We start from the raw sequence: 25336 nt of genomic DNA on the forward strand, positions 1-25336 counted from the left end.
GCGCCCCCCCCCCCCCCCCCCCCCCTCCGGCATATCTCTTAATGGGTCAGAAAGATCAATGCCCTGAGGCTTCTTTTCAAGGTCCATTTCTCCTTTATCTATAGGGAGGGGAATAGACCTGCAAACTAGCTAGCCAAACTAGGAAATAGCTCTGATTCTGTTATATATATATATTTGCGTGTGTGTCTATGTTTTATCCATCTTCACATTAATTCAGTATTGGAGCAAAACTCAACACCATAAAATAAGATATAACAATTTGAATGAAGCCACCCAAGCTTCTTAGTGTCTTTATGGAGTTCTTAAAGTGTTATTGAGTATCAACATAAGACCCTCTATACTTAAAATGTAAATGCAATGATAATCTTCTCATTCATCTCTTCCTCCTCAAAACTAAGTCCCTTTCAATACCTCTTCTTCATGACAGATTATTTCATTCATCTCCCTTTGGGAAAAATGCTAATATCTATACGATATGATTAAAAACCTTTAGCTTTTATATTTCAACTATTCGATGTATAAATCTTTGTAGCCTTCGAGAAGTGGAGTGCAAGTCAACCTGAGTTTATCATGATTTTATATTTTTGGCATTATCATGTGGGGTACTTATTTGTAATCAACTATTAGTGGCTTAAATTTCATGCATTATTTTTAAGTCTAGTATAGTATTTTCCATTTTATATCAGGTGCAACTTTGTCAACTTTTAAGAGAGTTATTTATAGAATAAAATTCAAAAACTCAAATTAAATTAGTTCATGTTGACAATGAAGATAGAACCGATTTTTTCGCTCAAGTATTTTTCTTTTCGATTGATGTTCTTTCCTTTTCTTAACTTTGGGTTTCTTCTTTATACTTTCTCATTTTATATCTTCTACTCCTTTCGTAAAGCCCATTCATAACCCTCATCTTTATCTTTCGCTCACAAACTTCTTCTCTTCTCTCAAAAACTAAGAAAAATCCACCACAATGTCATTTTCATTATATGGTGTGCCACCAAATCATCACTTATCCATAGAATTTAAACCAGGAGGGAATATGCAAACTTTTGTATGACATCATTTTTCTTGATTTGTGAACTTTTTCATGACTTCATCTTTCCCTCACAAACAGCTTCATTATCTTAACTCCATTTTTATTGACTCGTGCACTTTTTCATGACACAAATGCTTCTAATGTCATATCTAAAACAATGGCAAGCGATCAACAATGAGATAAATATTTAAGTCACACAAAATCTCAATCCCACCACTTTCTCTCCTTAGAATATGCAACCAATTTCATGCCATGGAATTTGCTAGTGGTGAAAGTTATAAATAGCAATTTCTTGATGCTTCTAATTTGTATGAGGGATTTGCAAGCATCAATTTGGGACTACAACCCCCAAAACTTGGTATATCACCCACTCAGATTTTTGCAAGAATTTTGGTCTATTTTGCTCCTTTCAGATCCTTAACAAAATATTCCTTCATTTCTTGGACTCTTAGTCCTTTTATTTGCTTTAGGCTTCCTTTACATTAAAGCAAAGACAAGCAAGTCCGAATTCAATAGTAAGAGAAGCTAGTTCCATGGATTAGGCATTACATATTTATTTTATGGCATGAGTCTAGCATGATGGATTGTGTAAATGACTTTTTCGTATTACCTTTAAAAAACTCTCTCCTCTTAAATTATACCCCTATCAATATTATCATGATCAAACCAATTGGTACTATTTCTTACAATTTCATCCTCAAATATTTAATCAAATCTAACTTTACGTTCTTAATTTCAATGTACATCCATCTTAACATTCATTTGTCACATTTAAATTGATTATCAACAACTTTTTTATTGTTTACTCGATGATTATAATTTCATTATGTTCACCTAAGGCACATTTAAACAAAACTAACTTAAAAAGAGAAAATATACAGTAAAACTGAAAGAAATATATACATTTTTTTTTTATGAAAAACCCAAGGGCTGATTTTTTTGAAATAGAAAGGATACATAAAGGTTGTATGAGAGGGTCCAATAGAGGCACCCTACCCATACAGTAATACCTCAACAAAAAGATACAGATAGACTCAATAAAAATGTAAAACAAATTTAAAGCATGCAGCAAACAGGTAGCTAGGGACGAGCCAGTTTAGTACTGCCACTTCCTCTAGTTTTAGGAGTGAAGCCAGATAACAAACTTTGAAGAGTCGTGTCATTGCCAGGAGAAACCAAAGTATTATCCATTAAGTTTCAAAGTTGGAGTGTGCCCCCAGCCATCTTCTTCCGCCGAGAAGTGTAAACCTGTCATTCTTCATCTGAAGACTGGCTCATGTGATCCTCGGTCTGATTAGATGATAAAACCGCAGTAGAAGAAAAGCCAGTTGTTGTCACAACGATAGGTTCCAGTGTATTTGAAGTGTGAATTGTCACCTCTGCACCTGATGCTTCCTAAATAGGAGCTGTCGAGCTATCCTGATTTTCTGTTCGAACATTATCCGTTGTAGAATGGTCAGGAGAAGGGATCTCTGGGCAGACACCAACTCTTGTCTTATGGCGATTCCCTCCTCAGGTTGGCTATCATCAGGTTTGCTAGGAGCGCGTTCAGACATATGGAGTGCACTAATAGCATGTTCATGCTTTTGACTATTGGTTCCCAACTGTGGATGCAATCTAAAATATTTCTATTGCAGGTGTCCAAACATCTTGCAGTGTCTGCGGTAATATGGTTTTTGTTCAACAATAATTTTTTGCCAATAACCATTGTGAGCAGAGTCATGCCAGACTTCTTCTATATCTGGTAGTGTAATATATCTTTCAATGAAAATCATTGCAATAGAGAGCCTTGAAAAATAAACTGTAGGTAAGTCTACCTGCAAAGGTTTTCTAAAAAATATTCTCAATTGCATATAAGATAGGTAGGTCAAAGAATTGAAGCTTGAGTTCAGATAATGAGAACCAGATAGGCGCAATTGGGGGTTCTTGACTGGGATCCAAATTAGGGGTCTATTTAAGCAATTTTATATGTTTTCCCTCGATTGTGATGAATTTCTTTTAGAAGATCCTCGTGTAATCTTCTTCTATGTTCAGCTGTATTATAACATGTCTTCCGTTGAAATGACCCACCTGCCAATCCCTAACCAGTTTGAAATCTTCAAAAACCTTCCTGATAATCTCCATCTTAGGGCAACCTAATTGAAATTTTCCAACTAGTGTAAATTTGTATTTTTCTGCACGAGTTTAAATTTCAGCGTCAGAGAAGAAAATTGATGATTTGTCCGGCTTTTCCTCTACTTTTTTTGATGAGATTGCAATCTTCATTTCCTGCAACAGAATCATGGTACATCTGTGGGAATATCGGACTATCTGCGAGGTGGAAAAGAGAGCTGCGTTTGTGAACCACTGTAGCATAGGAGGGTTTGGCAGGGTTATCACCGACGACGACGACAGCGTAGGAAGACCCTGAGGACATTAGCGTATTTCACACAAGCACTGCAGCAACCGACTGTCGTTTACCAAAACGGTACGCTAGCAAAACGGTACGCGAGCAATCCAGTGGGCACCAACAATTGATTCCCCCAAAAGGTTGAAAACCCTGGTGTGTTTGTTTCTGATTCAAAGAGCCCGCACCACGGGATTCGAACCCCCGACCCGAGGGACTTAGCCAGAGGCCGCACCAATGAGCTAGGCCATTCGCAATATGACATTAAATAAGAAAGATTCATTGTGAAAATATCGGCCAGTTGAGCTCATATATATATATATATATATATATAATTACTTTGAAATTGGACTAAACATTAGCAGTTGAGCTCAAAATTGGAAACAAATAGTCAGCTGTTTGGTGGGATAAAGCATGTAACAATAGCAATATGGCATTAAAATAAGCAATTAGTACAAATGCAATGTAAACGGACTTGAGTACAAAGATATTTTCCTGCTGTCTAACAGATGCTATAAATGCTTCATAAAATACAAAGAGCCTTGGGAAACCGTTCCCCAAGAAAAAAAAAATTGAGGATTGTTACAATACAAATAACAAGACAGCTAAAATGAGATTAGGTAGCACTTAAAGCACAGCAGAACAGATCTTAGATTTACAATTTTTAATTCATCTTAACAAAATTGTCTAGAGTGTTAGTTCATTTCGGATACATCATTGCACACATCAATATGAAATCATCAGATGTAGTAACTTCTTCCAAATTCCTAGAACTTCTATAAGAATTATCCGACATTAAAGATCAAACTCTGTTAGACATCAAAACAATCATACACTGCCTAAATACCCAGGTGTCATGGAAAAATTTGATAACAGTTTTACCTTGATGCTAGAATCACTCATTAGAAGCTCTTCAGCCATGAGTTCAAATTCAGAGTATGGATACTTTTTCAGACCAAAAGTCAGTAGACCCCCAAAAAGCAGACTGAGCTGTCCTTGAACCTGAACATTAAAGATAAAATGCATCACTAACCAAAAAAATCTTCTTGATGGATTCATTATTAGGCCACAAAAATAGAATCAGAGCATTACTAATGCAAAACTGCAAAGCTGTGCATACAGAATTAATGCAAAAAGTTAAAAAAAAAAAACACACACACACACACAGAGGATGAAATAACGAGGTATGCTAGAGGTATCAACTGATATTGGAGTTCAATTCAAACCTCAAATAAAAAAATAATAATAAAAAGTAAAATAAAACTAATACTATAAGGCTATTACATTTACAGTACATGCAAGTCAAACCATAAAATTTCTACCCTGATATTCCATGACATCTCATAAAAAGGTAAATAAGAATCAGCAATACATACAGCGAAAGAAACATATTACTTGATGCAAGGCGCTATGTCAAACACAGCCATTTGGTTTATTAATTTTAGTTTCATAAAGATTTTACACCCCTTCCATACTTTCCAAATCCTTCCCTGGCACAAACTAGTTGGAAAAACACAAAAAACTACTTATGACTACCCTTCATAGGCCAATGCCATCCGGTTTTACAATTCGTTACACTTATTCTAACTTAAAAATTTTCACTAAAGACCGATTAAGTGGCTACTTGTTTTGGTGAAAGAAGAATTCAAAATAAAAAGAGCAAGGGGATTTCAAAATTTAGCTTAGTTGGATGAAGAAGGAATGCAAAGCAATAGTTCGAATTATTGGCCAAATTTCGAACATACCACGCGCATGAAACCTTGCCAGACAACTTTGGTTGATATCACCACCCATTGCAACTATCTACCATTGGCCCACTGCCAATCGGTGCTACCACCCACTATTGAGGTTCAGGCTGTAGGTTTTGAGAATTGAGCAATACTTTATTGATGTGAAAGAGGGATATATATACATGTCACATGAATCCTGAAATAGGAAAGACATAACATATATATCTCCAAGATTACAATTAATCAATTCCTAATAACTATCCAGAGATAAAAGGGAAAATATAAATAGAGAAAAACAAAAAAGGAAATAAATCAATAGTAATCATTTCTAGCACTCCCTCTCGAGTTGATGTCAATCATGTTCAACTTGGACTTGAAACCATCAAACGGTCGAGAAAGATTCATTGTGAGAATATCGGCCAGTTGGCCAACGAATGGGATAAATGAAACACAAATCTCCTCGGAATCAAGTTTCTTCTTGATAAAGTGACGATCACTCTCCACATGCTTGATACGATCATGTTGGACTGAAATATAAGCAATGCTAATGACGTCTTTATTGTCAAAAAAAGCTAAAGAGGAACGGTGACCGCATACGTAACTCGCAGAGCATGATAGCGAGGTTCCACACATTCCCAAGGACATAAAGCAAAACTCGGCTTTAGCAATGCTATGAGCAATCACAGACTGTTTTTTTTACTTTTCCAAGTGAAAAGGTTCCCCAATACGAAGGTGTAATAACCAAAGGTAGATTGTCGATCATGGACAGACCCAGCCCAATCAACATCCGTATAAATTGCAACATAGTGAAAAGTGTGACAAGTGAACAACAACCCTGAGCCTAATGTACCTTTTATATAGTGAATGATCTGATGGACAGCGGCGAGATGATGCTTGAAGAGGTCATGCATAAACTGATTTTTAACAGAAACAGGCTGACAAATGTGTGGGTGTGTACGGACGAGGTAAATGAGCTTACCCACGAGGCTTTGGTAGTGTGTTTTGTTCACTAGAAAGACATTAGAAACTTCCAACAATTTCTCACTAGGGGTCCATGAGGATATCTATCGATTTGCAAAGAAGTAGATCCATCACATATTCGCGCAAAAAAAGACAAATGCCACGAGAGGACCGAGCTACTCCCATGCCTAAAAAAAATATGAGGAAACTCAAGTTTTTCATGTTGATAAAATGCGGCAAGGATGCCTTTGAGAGACTCCAAGGCCGGAAGATCAACACGATATCATCGACATAGATAATGAGGTTGGCAATACGGTCAGTGTATGAATTGCGAAAAAAACAACATTAGAATAGATTGGGCTTGAGAGAACCATGGCCCACTACAACTTGTGTAAACTTGTCGAACCAAGCCCGTGGAGATTGTTTCAATTCATAGAGAAACTTCCGCAATCGACATACATATCCACGGGAAGAAGACGAGTCAAACCCTGGTGAGAGAGACATATAGACCTCCTCAGTGAGATCGTCGTCAAGGAAAGCCTTCTTGACGTCCGGCTGAAGCAAGGGTTAAATCAAGATTCACGGCTCGGGATAACAGGACCCGAATGGTACTTTGTTTAGCAACTAGAGCAAACATCTATTTATAATCAATTCCATAAGTTTGTAAATATCCCTTAGCAACCAACCGCGCTTTGTTGCGTTTAAAGAATCCATCGGAGTAAAAATTGGTGTTGAAAATCCACCTACAACCTGTCACTTTCTTTTCCCGGGGAAGATCAACCATGTCCCAAGTATGGTTACACCAAAATGCATTCATCGAATCCATGACAGTAGTCTTCCAAGACATGTCAGCCAAACTTGCCTCAATAGTGGATGTGAAACAACGATCCATCAAGGATGTGGCAAAAGCTTTGTATATCGGAGATAGGCTATGGAACAAGACATTTTGTCATAGTATAAAGAGTGTATGGACGAAACTGTTTAAGTACGTCAATTCAAATCTTAACTCAGATCAGGGTCACCCTCATAAGTTGAGAGGGCCTCATCTAGGGATGTCAAACGGAGCGGACATCATGCCCTGCAGCCGGTCAGCGAGATCGACGACAAGGGCATTGGGACGAGTCTCAACATAGGGTTTTGTATGACGAGAACAGACACTGAGAGGATGGTAATGTTGGCCTAGCTGATGGCAAATCCAACAGGACTAGAGGTGCATCTGACACAATGGTCGTAGGAGTAGAAAGAATGTCTAACGGATTCGAAAAATGAACAATGTCCAAGAAAATAAGCTCCCCCTCACTTGATGTTGTTTTAGGGGAAGAGACATTTTCAAAAAATGAGACGACGGCGCTAACATAGCTTTTATTGGTGGAATGATCAAGACACCGATAGCCCTTTGAGTGACAGAATAGTCAAGAGACAGCTAATTGAGCGGGGATCATGTTTACTACGAGTCGAGGTAGTGTTTGAAACAAATGTCGTGCACCCAAATATTTTGGGATCTAATGTAGAAAAGAACCAATTGATAGAAAAAATATGACATCATGATGGATAATTGGGTTTGAAAGTTGTGAATCATTGTGGGAACTCTATTGATGAGGTAGGTGGCGCTAAAGACGGTCTCATTCCAAAAATGTTTAGGAACATTAGTTTGAAATATAATGGAACGAGCAACTTCGAGAAGGTGTATATTTTTCCGCTCGGCTACCCCATTTTTTTAAGGGTATCCATACAAAAGCTATGATGAAAGATGCCCTTACTAACCAAGAATTCTCCCAATAGAGTTAAAGTACTCACAAACATTGTTAGTTCAAATGACTTGAATAGTGGTTTTGAATTGGGTTAGAATGGAGTGGAAATTTTTAATAATGACACAACTTCATATTTATCTTCTATAATATAGACCCAAGACATCCGAGTGTGGTTATTAATTAGAGTAAGGAATCGCCGTTTATTAGTATAGCTCGATGTTCGAGAGGTTCAATATAATTCATTATGAATAAATGAAAAAGGAGAGGAAGGAGTGTAAAGATGAGGTGAATATGGTACACATCGATGTTTAGCTAATTGAAAAATTTTACATTTAAAAGATTAATCTTTTATCAATAAACAACAAATGACATAATTACCTTAAATTGGATGATCCAAACAAATAAAGTAGAAAGAGAAAAACTACAACTATAAGATTGAGTGTCAGCATCATCAATGACATTTTCTTGGAAAAATAGAGCTCGACTACCAACTTAGTAGTTACAATCATCCTCCCAAACGATGATCCTGAAAGACACAACATCTGGAGAAAAATGAGCAACACAATCAAGATCACATATTAACTTAGTGGCCAACAAAAGGTTACACTTAAGCAAACAAATATTTGACATGAATCCCAATGCCAGCCCTACGGTTAGTACAACTAACCATTTCCGTGCAAAGGAATTAAAGGATTTGCCAGCAATTTTAATCGTATCTTGCCCGGAGCAAGGAGAATATATCGAGAAAACATGAGAACACTTGGCAATGTGGTATGTCGCACTTGAATCACTAATCCACGAACTAGAAGAAGCAAATCCAGCTAGTGTCATAGAGATGTTACCTTCACAGACATGAGAGGTCGGTGGGCCAAAGGAGAACAAACTAAATCCAAGCAGGTTAATCAAGTGGTTCATCTGATTCTTAATAGAGTCCGGCGAGTCGGAAATGATCCGAGTAGGTTTCGACTAAATCATTGAAGATTCTGAGGTCGTAGAGAGACCTTTAGCAACGGAAGATTAGGTCGAAGACTTTTTTGTCAGTTTCCTAGGGAACTTCCTACATTTTTCAAGGTATGGTAGGGTTTATGGCAAAAATCACATGTGGAGTGATTGGCTCACGACGGCTTGGCAAAGTATCGAGTACGGTTGGAGACCAAGGCTGACAACTAGGCTAAAGTAGTTGAGTTGCCGATCATGACCCAGTCTTCGGCTTTCTTCGCTGTCGATCTAGGTGAATGCTGCCTGGATCGAAAAAAGAGGGTCACAATGAAGTATACGGCCACAAACCTCATCAAGTTCCCTGTTCAAGCGAACCAGAAATTGGAACACACGACTCCTTCCCAAAATCTTATGAAAGAGGGAATGGTCAGAGAGAGAGTCCCAAGTTTAGTCATAATAGAGGTAGAGCATTGAATCCATAAAGCAACCAAGTCGTTGTAATACTGAGTCACTGTATTCGATACCTGTTTAGCCTCACGGATCTAATAAGAAACTTCATAGAGTTGTCTAAAATTACCTAAGCCTGAGTAGGTATCGCGAACGACAGTCCAGATAGCACTTGCAGAGGTTTCTGTGGTTAATCAGCCAAAACATTATAATGGAGTTTTCCACTTCCCGCGTAGCATATGTGGGTCAGTCTTCGGAGACTCACAAATCATACCCGTTTGGTAGCTAAATTTATCCCAACCTCTGACGACAACAAAACAGCTTGAGACCATTGGAGGAAATTGGTGTCGTTGAATATATGAGTGGTAATTAAGAAATTCATGTGGTGTTCAGGTTCTTCGATCAACAGAGGGGTTAATGTAAATTTTGATCCTCTAGTGGGCTCAAGAAGAGCAACAGACGACAGCTCGATGGTGGAGAAATCTACCATGGCTTCGATGGAGCCAACGGAGAGCTTTGGCTGCCAAGACATGGAAGGAGTCGATTCCGTACTCGGCTACCAACAAACAAGGCCTGTAGGGAAGGATTTCTAGCCGACAAGAGGGAGATCCGATCATGCAGGATGGAGATCCGACTACAGGAACGGAGTCCGACGGCTAAAGGTAGGAACCCTGCCTTGGGAGGCCTGTAGAGAAGAGATCTAGCTGCAGGAAGGGAGTCTGACAGTTCTGAGAGGAGGTCCGGTGGCTATAAACCAGCAGGGGAAGTTTTGGCAGCTCGAGATCTATTAGGGAAGGCTTGCAGGGGAAGTTCCAACCGCTAGAGACCTGAGGGGAGAGGTTCCGACAGTGAGGGTAAGGATCCTGGCGGCTAGGGTAAGATCTCAGTGCGCTGATACCATGTAGGTTTTGAGAATTGGCATGATACTTTATTGATACAAAAGTGGGGTAAAATAGGAAAGACATAATACATATATATCTAAAATTACAATTAATCAATTCCCAACAACTGACAAGAGATAAAAGAAAATGCATAAAATAACAATAAAGGAAATAATCAATAATAAAAATTTCTATCAATAAAAAAGAGCAATTTTTTTCGTTAAAAGAAGAATTCAAAATAAAAAGATCAAAAGGATTTCAAAATGTAGCTTAGTTAGATGAAGAAGGAATACAAAGCAATAGTTGGAATTATCGGCCAAATTTCTAACATACCATGGGCATGAAACCTTGCTAGCCAACCCTGGGCTTCTATCGCCACTCATTGCAGTTATCTAACATTGGCGCATTGCCAATCACTGCTACCACCACCTATCGAGGCTTAGGCTAAATTAATTTTACTTCAAACAACACACAAAAAAGTAATCTTCTGCATTTCATTTACACTCAACCAAAAAAGTTGTTGATACATCATTGCACACATCATATTGCTTTGGGTGTGACATCATCATGCCTATTCCTTATTCAGTCACGTACTTAATAGGCAAGAAGAGTTTGAAACAAAAAGAAAAACAAAAAAAATCAACAAAAAGATGACATCCCGGAGCTTAAATGACAAAAATGCACATTAGCTATCAAATGTTGAACTTTTCTAAACGGGTCCGCACAAAGAGAACAATACTTGCTCTCAAATACAAATGTGAAGATAAATAAAAGAAAAATAAAAAACTTTCACTACCCAGCAAAACAAGGCCATCATGATTTAGGGAAAAAAATCTTGGGCTCTCCTTAGCTGGACAGAGAACAGAGCGCAAGTGGTGACCATGAAAATATTGCTAAAGGTACCTCCACCAATCAACGTGGAAGCTGCTAGGAGAATCTCAGATTGTCATGAGTTTCGTACAAATGTAAAAACGATAAGACAATAAAATGTATTTTACCTGTTATTCTATAAGTTGAGGGCATATTTTAAACACTTTCAATGCCTTCAAATTAGCTAATGAAAAATCATTTCGTAAAAGCATGAATAACTCTTATGATGTAAAAGCATGATGTGTTATTTTTCAGTCACTAGAATGCAAAAGATCCTAAATATTCTTAGATAAATGTAGATTATTAGTTGAACTTCAGATGATAAATCCAAAACATACCTAATTGTGATATTTGGAAGTGTAAATTTTCACTCACCTGCACACGACTCCATAGCAAAGGAACAACAGCTTTGGCATGATTTCTAACAAACACATTTGTCCAGAGTGGTTGATATGGAAATTCTAGAAGAAGGGTATCAGTCCTTGTTGAGCGGTTGTGGTTAGACATAATAAGGCTTCGAGGTACGGCATCATAAAGAGTTCCAGCAGCACCATTGTTACTAAGACAACCCAGACTCCTACCTCCTGCAACAAGACATAAATTTCCTCATTGCCGCAGATAGCAATGAAAATTATATGGAAATATGTTGAAGAAAACAAAGAAAGGAGGGATTAAGAAGCAACTAATCTGAATGTAAGAGAAACACCACCTAAGTGACCATCGGATTTAAGTAAAATAAACTTTAAAGCCAATTAGATGGAACACTAAACGTAGTTAACATTCAACTGACCATGTAGATAGCAAACATGTATCGATTAGCATGAGTAGCCAAAAAAAAAAAGGATTTCCACATCAAATCATATCAAATAAGCACCTAAAAATGGTTTTTGATAGAAATTTTAGCCAAAACTACCATTTTACAGCATCAAACACTTGGCAATAAAACTGTACCCATGAAACACTAAAGCAGATAAAGGTGACAAGTTTGTGCATGTTAGGAATAAATGTTTTAGCATCATGCCTCTGTAAACACTACAAGAAGTAAACTTGATAAGAAAAGACTTTATATTAGGCATAGCTTTTCAAATTGTTCCAGATCATATTAGAAAGCAGGCTACAGTAATAAAATCACTAAGCAATAAAGTACACAATAAAGAATGAACAACAAAAAGAGGATTTCAACATCAATTCAACTAAGATAAGCACTAAAACAAAGTTCTCGATAGAAATTTTAACCAAAACTACCATTTTACAGCATCAACCACTAGGCAATAAAACTGTACCCAACACTAAAGCAGATAAAGGTGACAAGTTTGCGCATGTTAGATATAAATGTTTTAGCATCATGCCTCTGTACACACTACCAAAAGTAAACTTGATAGGAAAAGACAATATATTAGGCATGGCTTTTCAAATTGTTCCCAATCATATTAGAAAGCAGGCTAAAGTAAAAAATCCCTTAGCCATAAAGTACACAATAAAGAATAATCTCCTCAGAGCTTTAACTTCTAAGTGCATCTTCAAAACTAGCTCTTAATTTTATGTATAAATGACCATTAAAAGAATAGCATTCCAAGCCTCTTCTTCTCAACATGATATCAAGGTGAGGTTAGGGTCCTATTTTTCAACATTTGTTCTCATCTTTCAGTCCTATCTTCATTATATCTGATTTTCCACTCCGAGGAGTCAACCACTATGACCAGAGAAAATCTGACAAAAGGAGAGCTCTAGAGAGTGCATGTATCATATCGATTGAATGAAAAACTAACTTACGTGATCTCATATTATGAAAATTTTCCTAAAAAAAGAAAGGGAAAGATCTATCAACTTAAGGATTCCCCTCCAAAGCTAAAAGACACAAAATTTACACTTTAGACTGAAGCTGATTCCATGATCATGACATGAATATAGAACACCATAATGCCTGAAATAAGTGGACCATATATGTTCCTCACAACCGAAAAAGTATTTGGAAAGCTGTCACACAAACATACTCAAAAGTCAAAGATGACCAAATCTATAAAACCAAAACTAATATCTTAGCAACCAAGCAAAGTAATTTCTCTGCCATTTGATATTTTCATACAATGAAGGCTTATCGGCTTAAACTAGATTATTACTAAAATTTTAAGATGAAATATGACGAGGACATGATGATTCTTAAATAATTCGTAGAAAGAGAATTTATTAGTTTCTTGTACAACTCAAAAATGAATGTGACAGAGTTCATGTTTAAATTTTAGATAGAGAAATTTGACCAGCTCAAACTGAAATTTTCTCACTCATACAAGCTGAAGAACAAAGAAATATAGCAATGCTAAATAACATTATCTTTGAAGCATTAACAATGAAAACCAACAAACTATAAAAAAAAAAAATTAGTGGTCACTAATTAATTATTTCACAATAAAAAAATATTTCTCTAACACAGTTTATGGTGCAATTACTCAAAAAAGGAACACATCAAAGATAAATATAGAAAACTCCACGAAAAGCCTCAAAGCTATTGGAAATAAAGGTCACTCAAACTAACAAGCTTGCTGTGTGGAATTAAAGGGGCTCAACTTAAAATAAATAAAAAAAATTAAAAAACTTCCTCAACTTCATAGAAAAACCATTGAAGTTATGCTCCTTTGGTCAAAATAGTAAAAGTTGTAAAACGTGCATTTAAATGCTTCAAATGATTCTCTCAAACCTGAATCCTATATTCAAGAGGCACCAACCCATGGCAAATCTTGCAATCTTTTCAAAGCTACAAATCATACCTCAGTAAAAATAAAAATAGAATAACTGATGATTCTCAAACAATTGTGATAGATTAAGAGGATATTTCTATTTCTCACGCATTTACCCTCAATAATGTTCTATATTTTCCTCATCATGCAATAAATCTTTATTAATCCATAAAATTACTAAACAATATAATTTCAGAGTACCAATACATCACTATAAGGAGCATGATTGGAAAAGCTAGATAAAAAATGGGCAATATTTATGTTACGAAAAAAATCACTTATAATGTTCCTTTATATCTACCCACGATATAGAAATTATTTGGGAATACCTATTCTTCTTTTAAAATCATAATGTACGTTTCTTCTCTTTTTATGAATAATAACATTAAGGGCCTATTTGGGGCAGCTGCAGCTGGGAAGCTACTACGGAGAAGCTATTGCGGGAAAGTTGGTTAGTTGTTTGTTGCAGCTGTTTGAAAATAACTGTGCAGTAGCTGTTTCTGGATATATGATCATTTTGCCTCTGTTTAGTAATTTTGTTTGTAGCAGAACTGTAACAGTCAGATATCTGACACTTCAAAAGCAGAAACTCATTTCAAAACAGTACAATAAAATGTAAGGTGGTGTCTAATGTACAAGGAAATAAAAGGTAAACATAAACTGAAAAATTACAATAGTGTTGAAAAAACTACAAATATTAAAATAAAAATTTCTCTAATCATCCCCCTACTATCGCGTCAGTAATATATTCCCTCGATTCTGCAATCTCGCTTGCACCTTCCCCGTCTGCAGTACAGGTGGTGGAAGCCTCATTGTCATGTTGTGCCATACACTGCCCAAGACAATACTAAAAAGCTTCGGCAGGTACATGTTCTTGATCCTCGTCTGTCTGATTGAAGTCGATATCGTTGCAAGAATAATGTCATCAAATGTAATTGTTGAGAGTCATCGTAGTAATCACAATCTATAATTGTTTGGAAAACGAGTATAAAGGCATATCGCGGAGTATAACACATTCTTTCTTCGAAACACCAAAAGTCCTCTCAATGACACCGCGTAACGATGAATGTCTTTTATTGAACATTTTTTTATGTCTCATGTAACGTTGTTTGCACGTTCGAAGTTTGGTATGTGATATCTCGTATCAATAAATGACTTGAAATACCATCGTTGCAACAGATATCCAACATCAACCAAGTAGTATTTGTCTGATATAAACTATAGAATTAATATTGAGGTTATAGTTAAGTATGACTACTTACAGGTGGATATGAGAAATTGATATTGGCATTTCGCGGCGCTGCATTGAAAACTCGACCGTCATTTGCACTGTCCTTCCAACCGGTCATAAGAAAATGAAAAAACATTTTAAAGTCACAAATGGTCATGACATTCTGAGTCGGGTTCTCACAACGACCGATGAATGCAACATATTCATTATTTGGAACACCTGCGTCAAGATGTGTTCCGTAAAATGCTTCAATGTAGTCCTGGTAAAAATTGATTTTATTGAATATGAGGTAACACCTTAAAGAACATGTATCGTCCATCACGTGAAATCTCTGTGGGGTTCGTTCGAATGTAGGATCAGTGGGATTGATGACCTATGAGGAAAGGTTCACAAGTGTCTTCAACCAGATTGAGAAGTACCTGCAAATTATTTAAAAAAGTGTTGAAATTGCTTCATCGCCACTTGCATTGACGCATTCTAGGATAGTACGTACAGTGTTATCATCAACACCTCTCGCGAAGTCGTCCTGGCAGATCCATGAAGTCCATGAGATCCACTGAGTTCTTACAAAAGATCAATGAAAACTGCTTGTTTCATTCGAAACATATTGCTAAATCTCATTGAGTGTCATGCATAAAAACCGATCAATGTACGAGTTGTAATACTCGTGGATCAAATATACAGTAGTTGTTATTCTCCTTCTGCGTCTTCTTTCAGTTGTATCCATATGGACCAATATCGTCCAGTCTAATAAAATAGCATCAATAAAAATTAGTTACAACCACAAAAGGCTAAGAAGTTAAAAATATAAATGCACTTAATAAGCAAAGTTCCAAATAGTTTAGATATTCAAATCATTACAACAACCACAAATAAAAAAGCACCTGAAAAGTTCTTGCGATTGCAAATTTAAAAAATCTCTCAAACATTCATGCGATGAAAAAAACATCGGAGAGATGCCACCCCGCGGACATCGGGCTTTGGGCATCATCAGGAAAAAATCTCTACGAGTCAGATCCTCAAGCAACTCTATCGCAAACAGGTACATAGTGGTTAATCCTCATAAATTTCTCTTGATCCATTCAGAATTTCCAGGGCATGCTCGATAGAGCTTGAATGAGATGTTTGAGGTTCTGCGCTGCAAGAAGACAACAACTGTAATATCTGGTTTCTCATGAAAGCAGCCCTAACTTTTTTTTATTCTCAACCCTCAGACGCTTAAAACGGGAAGTGGACTCAAGTTCATGCTGCTCCGGGCTTGAGACTTCAGTTGATTCACCTGATCTTTGGGTTCCCAGGTTCTTGGGGTTGCGACCAAAAATGATGAATATATAAAGGATATAGAAGTCCATCTATGCAAACATGTAAGAATTCCAAAAACAAAACCTTACTTTTAGATTGCACTAACATCACTTTTTTCAGCGAACCAAAAATAATAACAGATTTAACAATAAATCCTCTAGCAAACAATAAATCCCAAATCAATAAATCCTCGAACAAACAATAAATTCCAAATCAAATCAAATAGTAAAACAATTACAGAATTTAATCTATGCAAATAAATCCCTACATTGAGCATTCACAGAATTTAATAGATTAAAGAATCTCTCCTTTAACAAACAATAAATTCCAAATCAAATATAAAAATAATTTCTCAGAATTAAACAAAATTTCATCTAGGTGTTGCCCTATTTCAACATGACCAACCATCTTCACCTTTGCCAGAAAATATTGACATCCTCATACAGCCATCATCTAAAACCTGTCTTCTCGAAACAACAATCAAACAAGTCATAAGAGCAAATAATCCATACAAACCAGTTAAGCAATCTTGAAGATAACTATACATGCAGAAACTATCGCCACCATATATTGCCTCGTTCATAAAAAAAAATTGAAATTAAATAAGGCCATTTCAAGTCAATAGAGACATAAACCTTAGCTCTTGGACATTTTCAAGTAAATATAAATGAGCTTTTCTTTTAAAGATCAAAAATCACAAAACCGAACCAACTGAAGCAAAAAAATTTAGTGCAGCTGAGGAGCGACAAGGCAGGAGCGACGAGCGGCCTGAACAAACAAAGAAAGTGGAGCTGATGACAAAGGATTCTTACTCAAATTATAAAAGAAATACCTAAGTGGAGCAGATGATAAAGGATCATTATAACAGAGGAGCGAACGACCCAAACATCAGAGGAGCGACTCAAACAACAGGAGAGCGACGGGAGGTAGTGCAGGAGTGACTGGAGGAGCAAGGGGAGGTAGGGCAGGTTCGACGTCGAACAGAGGGTTAGAGTAGAAGCGATGCAGCGAGGGTAAGGTATGTAATAAACCAACACTCGACCGTGGGGATCGATCCACAACCCGCTTTTTCCCAAAAAGCCGACATGCCGCGCTTCTTAAGCCCTCTCAAACGCCCGCGCTTCGTGGCCTTACGCCGCACCGCGCACGCACCGAGGAACCAAATATACAGTAAAAAAAATTATTGTAAACTTGTGAAATTACAGAACAGAGGGTTAGAGCAGAAGCGATGCAGCGAGGGTAAGGTATGTAATAAACCAACACTCGACCGTGGGGATCGATCCACAACCAGCTTTTTCATAAAAAGCCGGCATGCCACGCTTCTTAAGCCCTCTCAAACGCCCGCGCTTCGTGGCCTTACGCCGCACCGCGCACGCACCGAGGAACCAAATATACAGTAAAAAAAATTATTGTAAACTTGTTAAATTACAGAACATCATTATATTTCTTTTCTTGAAAATGATTTTATATCATCTACTACATTTATGTTAATTCACTTTGATATTTGGGGACTTTCAAAATTCATAATATTCCTTGAGTTATAGGATTCGTCGCATTTACTTTACAGAAGACTTTACTTAAATATAGATATACCAAACTAAAACCTAATATTAACTTTATCTCCCTACTTTTATTGCAATGGTAAAATCAATTCAATGCTAACATTAAGCTATTTCGCATGGATAATGCACGTGATTATTTTTAATCAAACTACCTTCTCTTTATAATTAAATGAAAATATGACACTTAATAGGACGCAATGGGGAAAAAAGATTCATTTAGCCGACCCCACTTAGTGGGATAAAGGTTTATTGTTGTTGTTGTCTTCCTTTTTCAAATATATATATATATCATGCATTATTTCTCTGTCTTAACTCCCCCCAACCCACACAAAATGAGATGACAAAAAAAAACGTCACCTTCTGGAAATTACTAGGACTTTCTTTTGTAAAATCAAGATTTACAAAAATATTGAGGAGAAGCAACTGACTGACACATACCTAACTAATGGAATACCCTCGGACGTAACTACTTCCAAAGTCCCATAAACTACCTTATAAAAAATTTTCATTAAAAAAAATCCTAAAAAACCCCTTCCAAAATATTTGTGCATTGTTTATATCCATATCCACAAACTGCGTCGAGATAAGTATAATCTTTGCAGGATATTCCTCCACTACAAAATTCTTCCAAAAAAATTGTATGTGTTATCATTCAACTAACAAAAAACTTCTCACTTCAAGAAATGTCACAATTGATGAAAAATATTGTTTTTTGAATCAAACTCAAATACAGTAAAAGAAAACCTAGCTAGAAGATAGGTTTGATGTAACAACCATCTTTTATAATAACATCTTAATCACACAAACTCCCAACACTATTCCTCTTTATGCTTATACAAGAAGAAGTAAGCTCTATTTAAAACTTGAGCAAAATTAAGATTCAAGAAAATCATCAGGTAACAATAATCAACCCATCAACAAACATTCAACCCCTACATCCCACTTCCAAATACAAATCTTTTCACTTTTTTTCTCCTAAGCATTCTTTACAAAATTTAGCTCTAACTTCATTAAAACACCTCAAACCCTATTCGATGCACTAAAAATAAAAATTAAAAAGATGACATGACAGAAACAATAAATGCAAAAAAATAACTTTTAGGATATTGTTGATCGACTAGAAGAGAAAATTTGAGGGATGCAAATGAATCTCATTAAATTATAGAGTTAATGAAAGACGAGCAGTACAAAGCAATATTAGTTGTCAAAGGATATCCTTAATCTAATGCAACTACAACAACACAACAACAACAAAGCCTTAATCCCACTACATGGGGTCGGCTACATGAATCCTTTTTCTCCATTGCGTCCTATTTAGTGGTATATAATGCAACTAACTAAAAAAAAATATTAGCTCCTTTTGCAAAAAATGAATGCGGTTGGTATTCTAATTTCTTTTTCTACTAAAATTTGTTGGTCCATACAAAAATAAAATATAAATAATGCTTTCTCACACGAGAGGGAGTTTATATAGATTCTTTTTCAAGATCTGATAGTACTTTAAAAAAAAAATAGAACGCGTATATTAAGAAATACACTTTAGGATGTCAAACAATCCCCAAAAGCATGTTTGTTTGATTTACAAAATTCATAAATGGAATGCGGTACAAAGACAAGATGACTATACACTTTTCATAAAAAATTATATTGATGGAAAAAGTAGGCTTTACATAGTATATATTAATGATATAATTATTATAGAAAAAGATAGAAAAGAAAATGAATCACTCAAGAAAAAGCTTCTTGAAAAACATGAAATTAAGAAACTAGATAAACTCACATTGTATAGAAATTATCAAATAAAAAAAAATATTTACCTCAAAAAAATATTTTAAGTACCTATTAAGAAAAACAAAAATGACTAATTATAAACCATGTGAGATCCAAACAAACCAGATAATATACATAGAACGCGATGTTTCCGTCTCCGTCTCTACTAGGGTTTGCGACTCCATGGCCTCGCTCTTATGCTAGCGTCACCGCTAATGGTGTTCCTAACTTCCCCTCTGCTTTCTACGATAATCTCGAGCTTGATTCCGTTTCTTCTTTTGTTCGACATCCGGCAGGAAAGAGGGAAAACTTGCTCTCTTCCTCTCTGATGCTGAGAACATCGAACTTGCTTCTTCTTACCGTTTACATCTGGTTGGAAAGTTCATTTATGAAATACCTAAGTTAGAATTTCTTCGAAAGCATTTTGAGTTGATGAGGCTTACGGGTGAATGGAAAATTGATCTTCTGGATGGAAGACACATTTTGATTCAGCTAGCGAATGAGGAATACTATACTCGTCTGTTTGCTAAGTGTATGGTATGGTTCGAGAACGTTAGGATGAAAGTGTTAAAATGGTCTGCTAATTTCGATCCTTAAGCTGAGGCCAATGTTATTCCTGTCTGGATTAGGTTCCCTTATTTGAAAGTCCATCTTTTCAATCATGAAGTTTTTTTTCTCTTTAGCGGCTATGTTCGGGAGACCGTTGAAATTAGATGCTCCTACTTATAATCTTACAAGACCCTCTACGGGCAGTCTTAATCGAAAGGGATGCCACTCTTCCTCCTCCTGATGAGGTATGGATTGGTTCGGAGCATATTGGTTACTGGCAACAGGTATACTTAGAGCAACATCCTTCCTATTGCACACACTGTCAAATATTTGGGCATGATCAAGAAAATTGTTTTAAATTAAATCCTGATTTAAAAAAAGGGGATGGGAGGAAACAGCCGCAGTTGCCTAAAGATGCGGCTGTACGGGTTGTTCCAATCGCGGCTCCCCCTCCTTCTCTTCCTACGAACGAGGTAGAGGGTAGGATCGAACAGGTTGTTCCTGACTCTGTTCCTCCTGTAATTTTGAATTTTGGGGGGGGGTTTCTGTCTCTACAGCTATTATCAATTTGAATACTGACACAAACCAAGAAACCAATTTCTCTACCGGTATTGCCCCAAGTGAGATTACTACGCAGGTTCTAAATGCTCTGGAGCTTCCTAATATATCTACTTCTTCCTCTCTCCCTCTTAATTCGTTTTTTGATATCACTCCCGAACCGGATCGGATCATAGTCCTCTCCTTCTATCATTTGATTATTTTAAAAAGAACTCTACATACCACTTTCATTTCTTAAACGTTTGGGCTAGACATGATGACTTCTTGAGACTTATTGTGGCAAACTGGAAATGTGAGGAGACGGGAAATGCTTGGTATATTCTTTGGAAATTACACAAGAGGATAACTGCTTCTTTAAGATCTTGGAATTGGGTGTTTTTGGTGATGTTCATGCTAGAGTTAAAAAAGGAGAACAAAGGGTAAGTACGCTTCAAGCTGTTGATGAGAACACCACTGATATTATTTTGGAATTACAGGATGCTAACAAAGAATTGCTTGAGGCCTCTCTTTGGGAGGAGTTGCTTCAACAAAAAGCGGGGGAGGCTCGTTTCTCTCAGAGAGATAGAAACACTAAATATTTTCATGCTTGTATTAAACAGAGAAGAGCTAATAACATCATTGTGAGAATTAAAAACAATGAGTGGAATTGGATTACTGGAGATGAGAAAATTGGGGATAATGCAGTTCTTCGTTTTTCTAAACTCTTTGAGTTCCATGAGACATCGGGCTATATTGATGCCTCCTTGTTTAATGATGTTCAACATCACATGATGTATATTGATCTTTGTGAAATTCCTACGGCTAAGGAAATATATTCCACCCTCCTTGAGATTAATTGTAATAAAGCTCCGGGGCTTGATGGCTTTACCTCTGCTTTTTATACCAAATGCCGGAGTATTGTTAAGGATCATGTTGTCGCGGCTATACAAAATTTCTTTAAAGGGGAAACTCCTGAAAATTATTTTTCGGCTGCTACTATTGTTCTCATTCCTAAAAACACTCAAAAGAGTTCTTGGGATCATTTTAGATCAATTTCTCTGACTTCTGTTATTTCTAAGTTGATCAAGAAGATTTTAGTCAGACACATTCAACCTCATCTTCACAATTTAATACCCATGAATTAATCTATCTTTATTCAAAAGAGGGGTATTACTGATAATATTATGTTGGCTCAGGAACTCATTCTTGATATTGATTAAAAATGTAGAGGGGACAACATGATTACTAAACTGGATATTCGTAAGGCTTATGATTCGATTAGTATGATTCGATTAGCTGGGAGTTTATTTTGAAGATTCTCCATGCTCGTGGCTTCTCTCAAGAGTTCTGCAAACTTATAAATTTCTGGCTTCATTGTAATAACTACAGTATTCTCATTAATGGTAAATCTCGAGGCCTTTTTAGCGCGGGCCGTTGGATTAAGCAGGGAGATCCTCTATCCCCAACTATATTTATTTTATATTTTGACTATTTCTCCCATCTTCTTAACAATCTTTTCAGGAGGAACTCCAAGTTGCAATATGCTCATAAATCTAACATTATTGTATCTTACTGAGCTTATGCCGATGATATAATCCTATTTTCTAATGCTAGCAAGAATACGGTGAAGGAGATTCATAATGTCATGGTTGATTTTCAATCTGCCTCGGGCCTCTCTTTCAATTCTAATAAATGCAATATTTATTTGGGGAACATGGTTAATCGTTCTAATGCCTCCTGGATAACTAATTTTACGGGTTTCTCCCTCTCTACTCTTTCACTTAAATATCTGAGGGTTTTCAATTTTAAGAGCAGGAAGAGACGTATACAGTTTGACGAGGTGGTGGAAAAGATTCGGAAAAGAATCTTAGATTGGAAAAATAATTTCCTCTCCTTTGGGGGACGTATTACATTGCTTAGGAGTATTATATTGCTTAGGAGTATTTATATTCTTCAAGTTTTCCAACCCAAAAAGAGCACTATTACGACTCTTGAAAGATGTTTCAATAAGTTCTTATGGGTGGGAAATCATTCTGGAAGAAGATGGTTACCTTAGAAGGATGTTTGTAAACTCATAAGCGTTTATGGGGTGGGTTTCAAATCTCTGCATCATATTACAAATATCAATGTTTTCGAGCAATGGTCTAATTTCAGGAAAAAAGAGTCGTTATGGGCTAACTTCATGCATAAGTAGTATTGTCACTTTTCTCAACTTGCTTTAACGAATTGGCGGTTAGGCAATTCCACGATGTGGAAGAGACTGTTTACTGTTATAGATTGGGCGAAGAACTTCATTTATTAGGAGGTGGGTCGAGGTAGCCTATCTTTCTGGCACGATTGTTGGTCTCATGTTTTGTTGAATACGAGGGATACGAGGTTTTCGAGGTTTTCTAACCTCAAATCTAACCTCAAAGTTTCATATGCTTGGATTGACGGCCATTGCAACCTCCCTTTTCTTACTAATATATTGAGGCTGGAGGGAGTTGCTTTCATTTCCACCATACCTTTTGATCATCATCTGCATTATACTCATTTGAAATTACCCATGACGAGCTCTATTACTAAATCCTTATATGCATCTCGTTATAATTTTCGAAACACCCCTTGAGGAGAGGGGGTGTGGAGTTGGGCTTTAACCCCGTCGATGTCTTTCTTGGCTTGGCGTATTTTTCATTCAATCATTCATACCTTGTGATGATATTCTTAAGATGAAAGATTTGAGAATGGCCTCCAGGTGTTGCTTGTGCCTTATGGCGGAGGAGACCATTGAACATACCTTTTCTCACGCCCCTTCTCTTTATTTATTTGGAGAAGGGCTAGGTTATGGTTTGGTACTATTGTTTCTCCTGAGAGGAATCTTTTTCTCACCACATTGAGTTGCAATCCGGACCGTAAGAAGAAACACTTTTAACAAATCTATCCTTATATCATTTGTTGGTTTATCTGGATGACTCGGAACGATACTATTCATGAGGGTAAGGAAATTCACAAAATGATGGTTTTCACTAATATCATTTCTTACATTAATAAATTATGGAGATTTGGGAATTCCAAAAAAGCTTTCTTTTCGGGAATTAATTATTTTCTTGCTTTGGGGCATACGAATTTGGAGGTAAGGAGACTCCTGCCCTCCACCTACCTTGGTCAAATGGAGTCCACCCCCTAGAAGGTGGATTAAATTTAATATTGACGGGAGTTGAAAAGTCTCTAGTGTTGGATGTGGGGGCATTGCTAGGAATCACCACGGAAAGTATATACTCTTCTTCTCTTCTCCTTCTCATGCGGACTCCCCTATTGAGGCTGAGGCTCGAGCTATTTTAACTGTTGCATTATTGGCATATTCTCTCTGAGGAGGATTAAAGGGTTAGTTTTTAATATGAATGTTTGGAATTTCATCTATCGGGAGGGTAATCAACCCACAAATTGGCTTGCTAATTTGGGTGGCTCTAGTCAAATTTGCAGGGTGGGAGATACTCCCCCTACCCTTTATACTCTACTAGTTGTTGATAATATTTATGCTCCTTTTATTCGTACAAATGTCTCATCTTGATGAATTATGGGTGGCCGACTGGCTTGGATCGACTCATGTTTTAATGAGGTTGGACTTCTCTCTCACTCACTCATTTATGGGTAATTTGGAGGTGTGGTGCTCTGGGAATATGGTTATTTATCATTTTGTTTGTTGTGATGAAGGGTATTTTATCACCGGCATGGACGTCCAGAACTCCTTTGCTATATCTGTTGTGTTTTATTTGGGAGACCCAGGGCTCCCTATTGGTTGCTGGTTGTGATTGTCGAGCTGGGGGTTTTCTCGGGTTACAGGCTTGGGAGCTGTGTTGGGTGTATCTGTTTTTTATTTGGGAGGCCCAAGGCTCCCTATTTATTGGTGGTTGTGGTTGTGGAGCTGGGAACTTTCTCCGGTTACGGGCTGAGGGACTGTGTTGGGTGTTTTTTGTTCGGTTTTATATTTTAAGCATGGAGGCCCATGGCTCCTTTGCTACATTTGTGATGATGGTTTGGAGGTTGTATATTGGAGATATGGCACTTAGGGGATATAGCAATAAGACTAGTTTTACGGGTGGGCTTTTTAGGCCAGGTTGGATTGTCTTTGCTGCTTGGGGGGTTGAATGAATGACGACCACTATTTCTATTCTAACCACTTGGATTTATTCTTTCTTTACTATTACTTCAGTCTTTTTGAGTTGCACGTTTTGAACTCTTTGGGTCATGATGCGATTTCTTGCTTTCGAGATGTCGTTGGTTGGCATATAGATTCTATTATCTTTGTTTCTTTTGATATACATGCTCATAGAGAGTATACATCACTTTTTTGGGTATACGTTTTGGTTTGATACATGTATATTTAGGTTAATTTTACTTTTATTCCAGTAATTTTCCTTTTTGGGGTGGAGTTGTATTGAGGAAAATGTAACACCTAGGATTTTATGTATTTTTTTTATTTTTAGCGAGAATCCACGTTTCCCATTAACCAATTGTAACCGTCTTTTTGATATTAACGCGTAAGGAGCTATGAGTTACTTTCTATAATATATATATTTAATATATATATATATATATATATCTATGTATGTATATTAATCCCTAGCCGCCTCCCCTGCGCTCGAGCTCTGTCTCCCGCAGCTCTCCCGTTCC

The 25336-nt window shown here is 36.8% G+C and overlaps 1 protein-coding gene across 1 annotated transcript in view; it reads right to left on the reverse strand.

Moving 5' to 3' along the window:
• Positions 1-25336, reverse strand: part of LOC110033780 — a gene marked incomplete at its 3' end in the record, with an annotated part of 102562 nt that overhangs the window by 40518 nt on the left and 36708 nt on the right. The window contains 2 exon segments of the mRNA XM_020737875.1: positions 4302-4421; positions 11373-11581. Of these exon segments, the coding sequence (XP_020593534.1) occupies positions 4302-4421; positions 11373-11581 (329 nt within the window).

This window comes from Phalaenopsis equestris, unplaced genomic scaffold, assembly GCF_001263595.1.
Source record: "Phalaenopsis equestris unplaced genomic scaffold, ASM126359v1 Scaffold001286, whole genome shotgun sequence".
Lineage (NCBI taxonomy): Eukaryota > Viridiplantae > Streptophyta > Magnoliopsida > Asparagales > Orchidaceae > Phalaenopsis > Phalaenopsis equestris.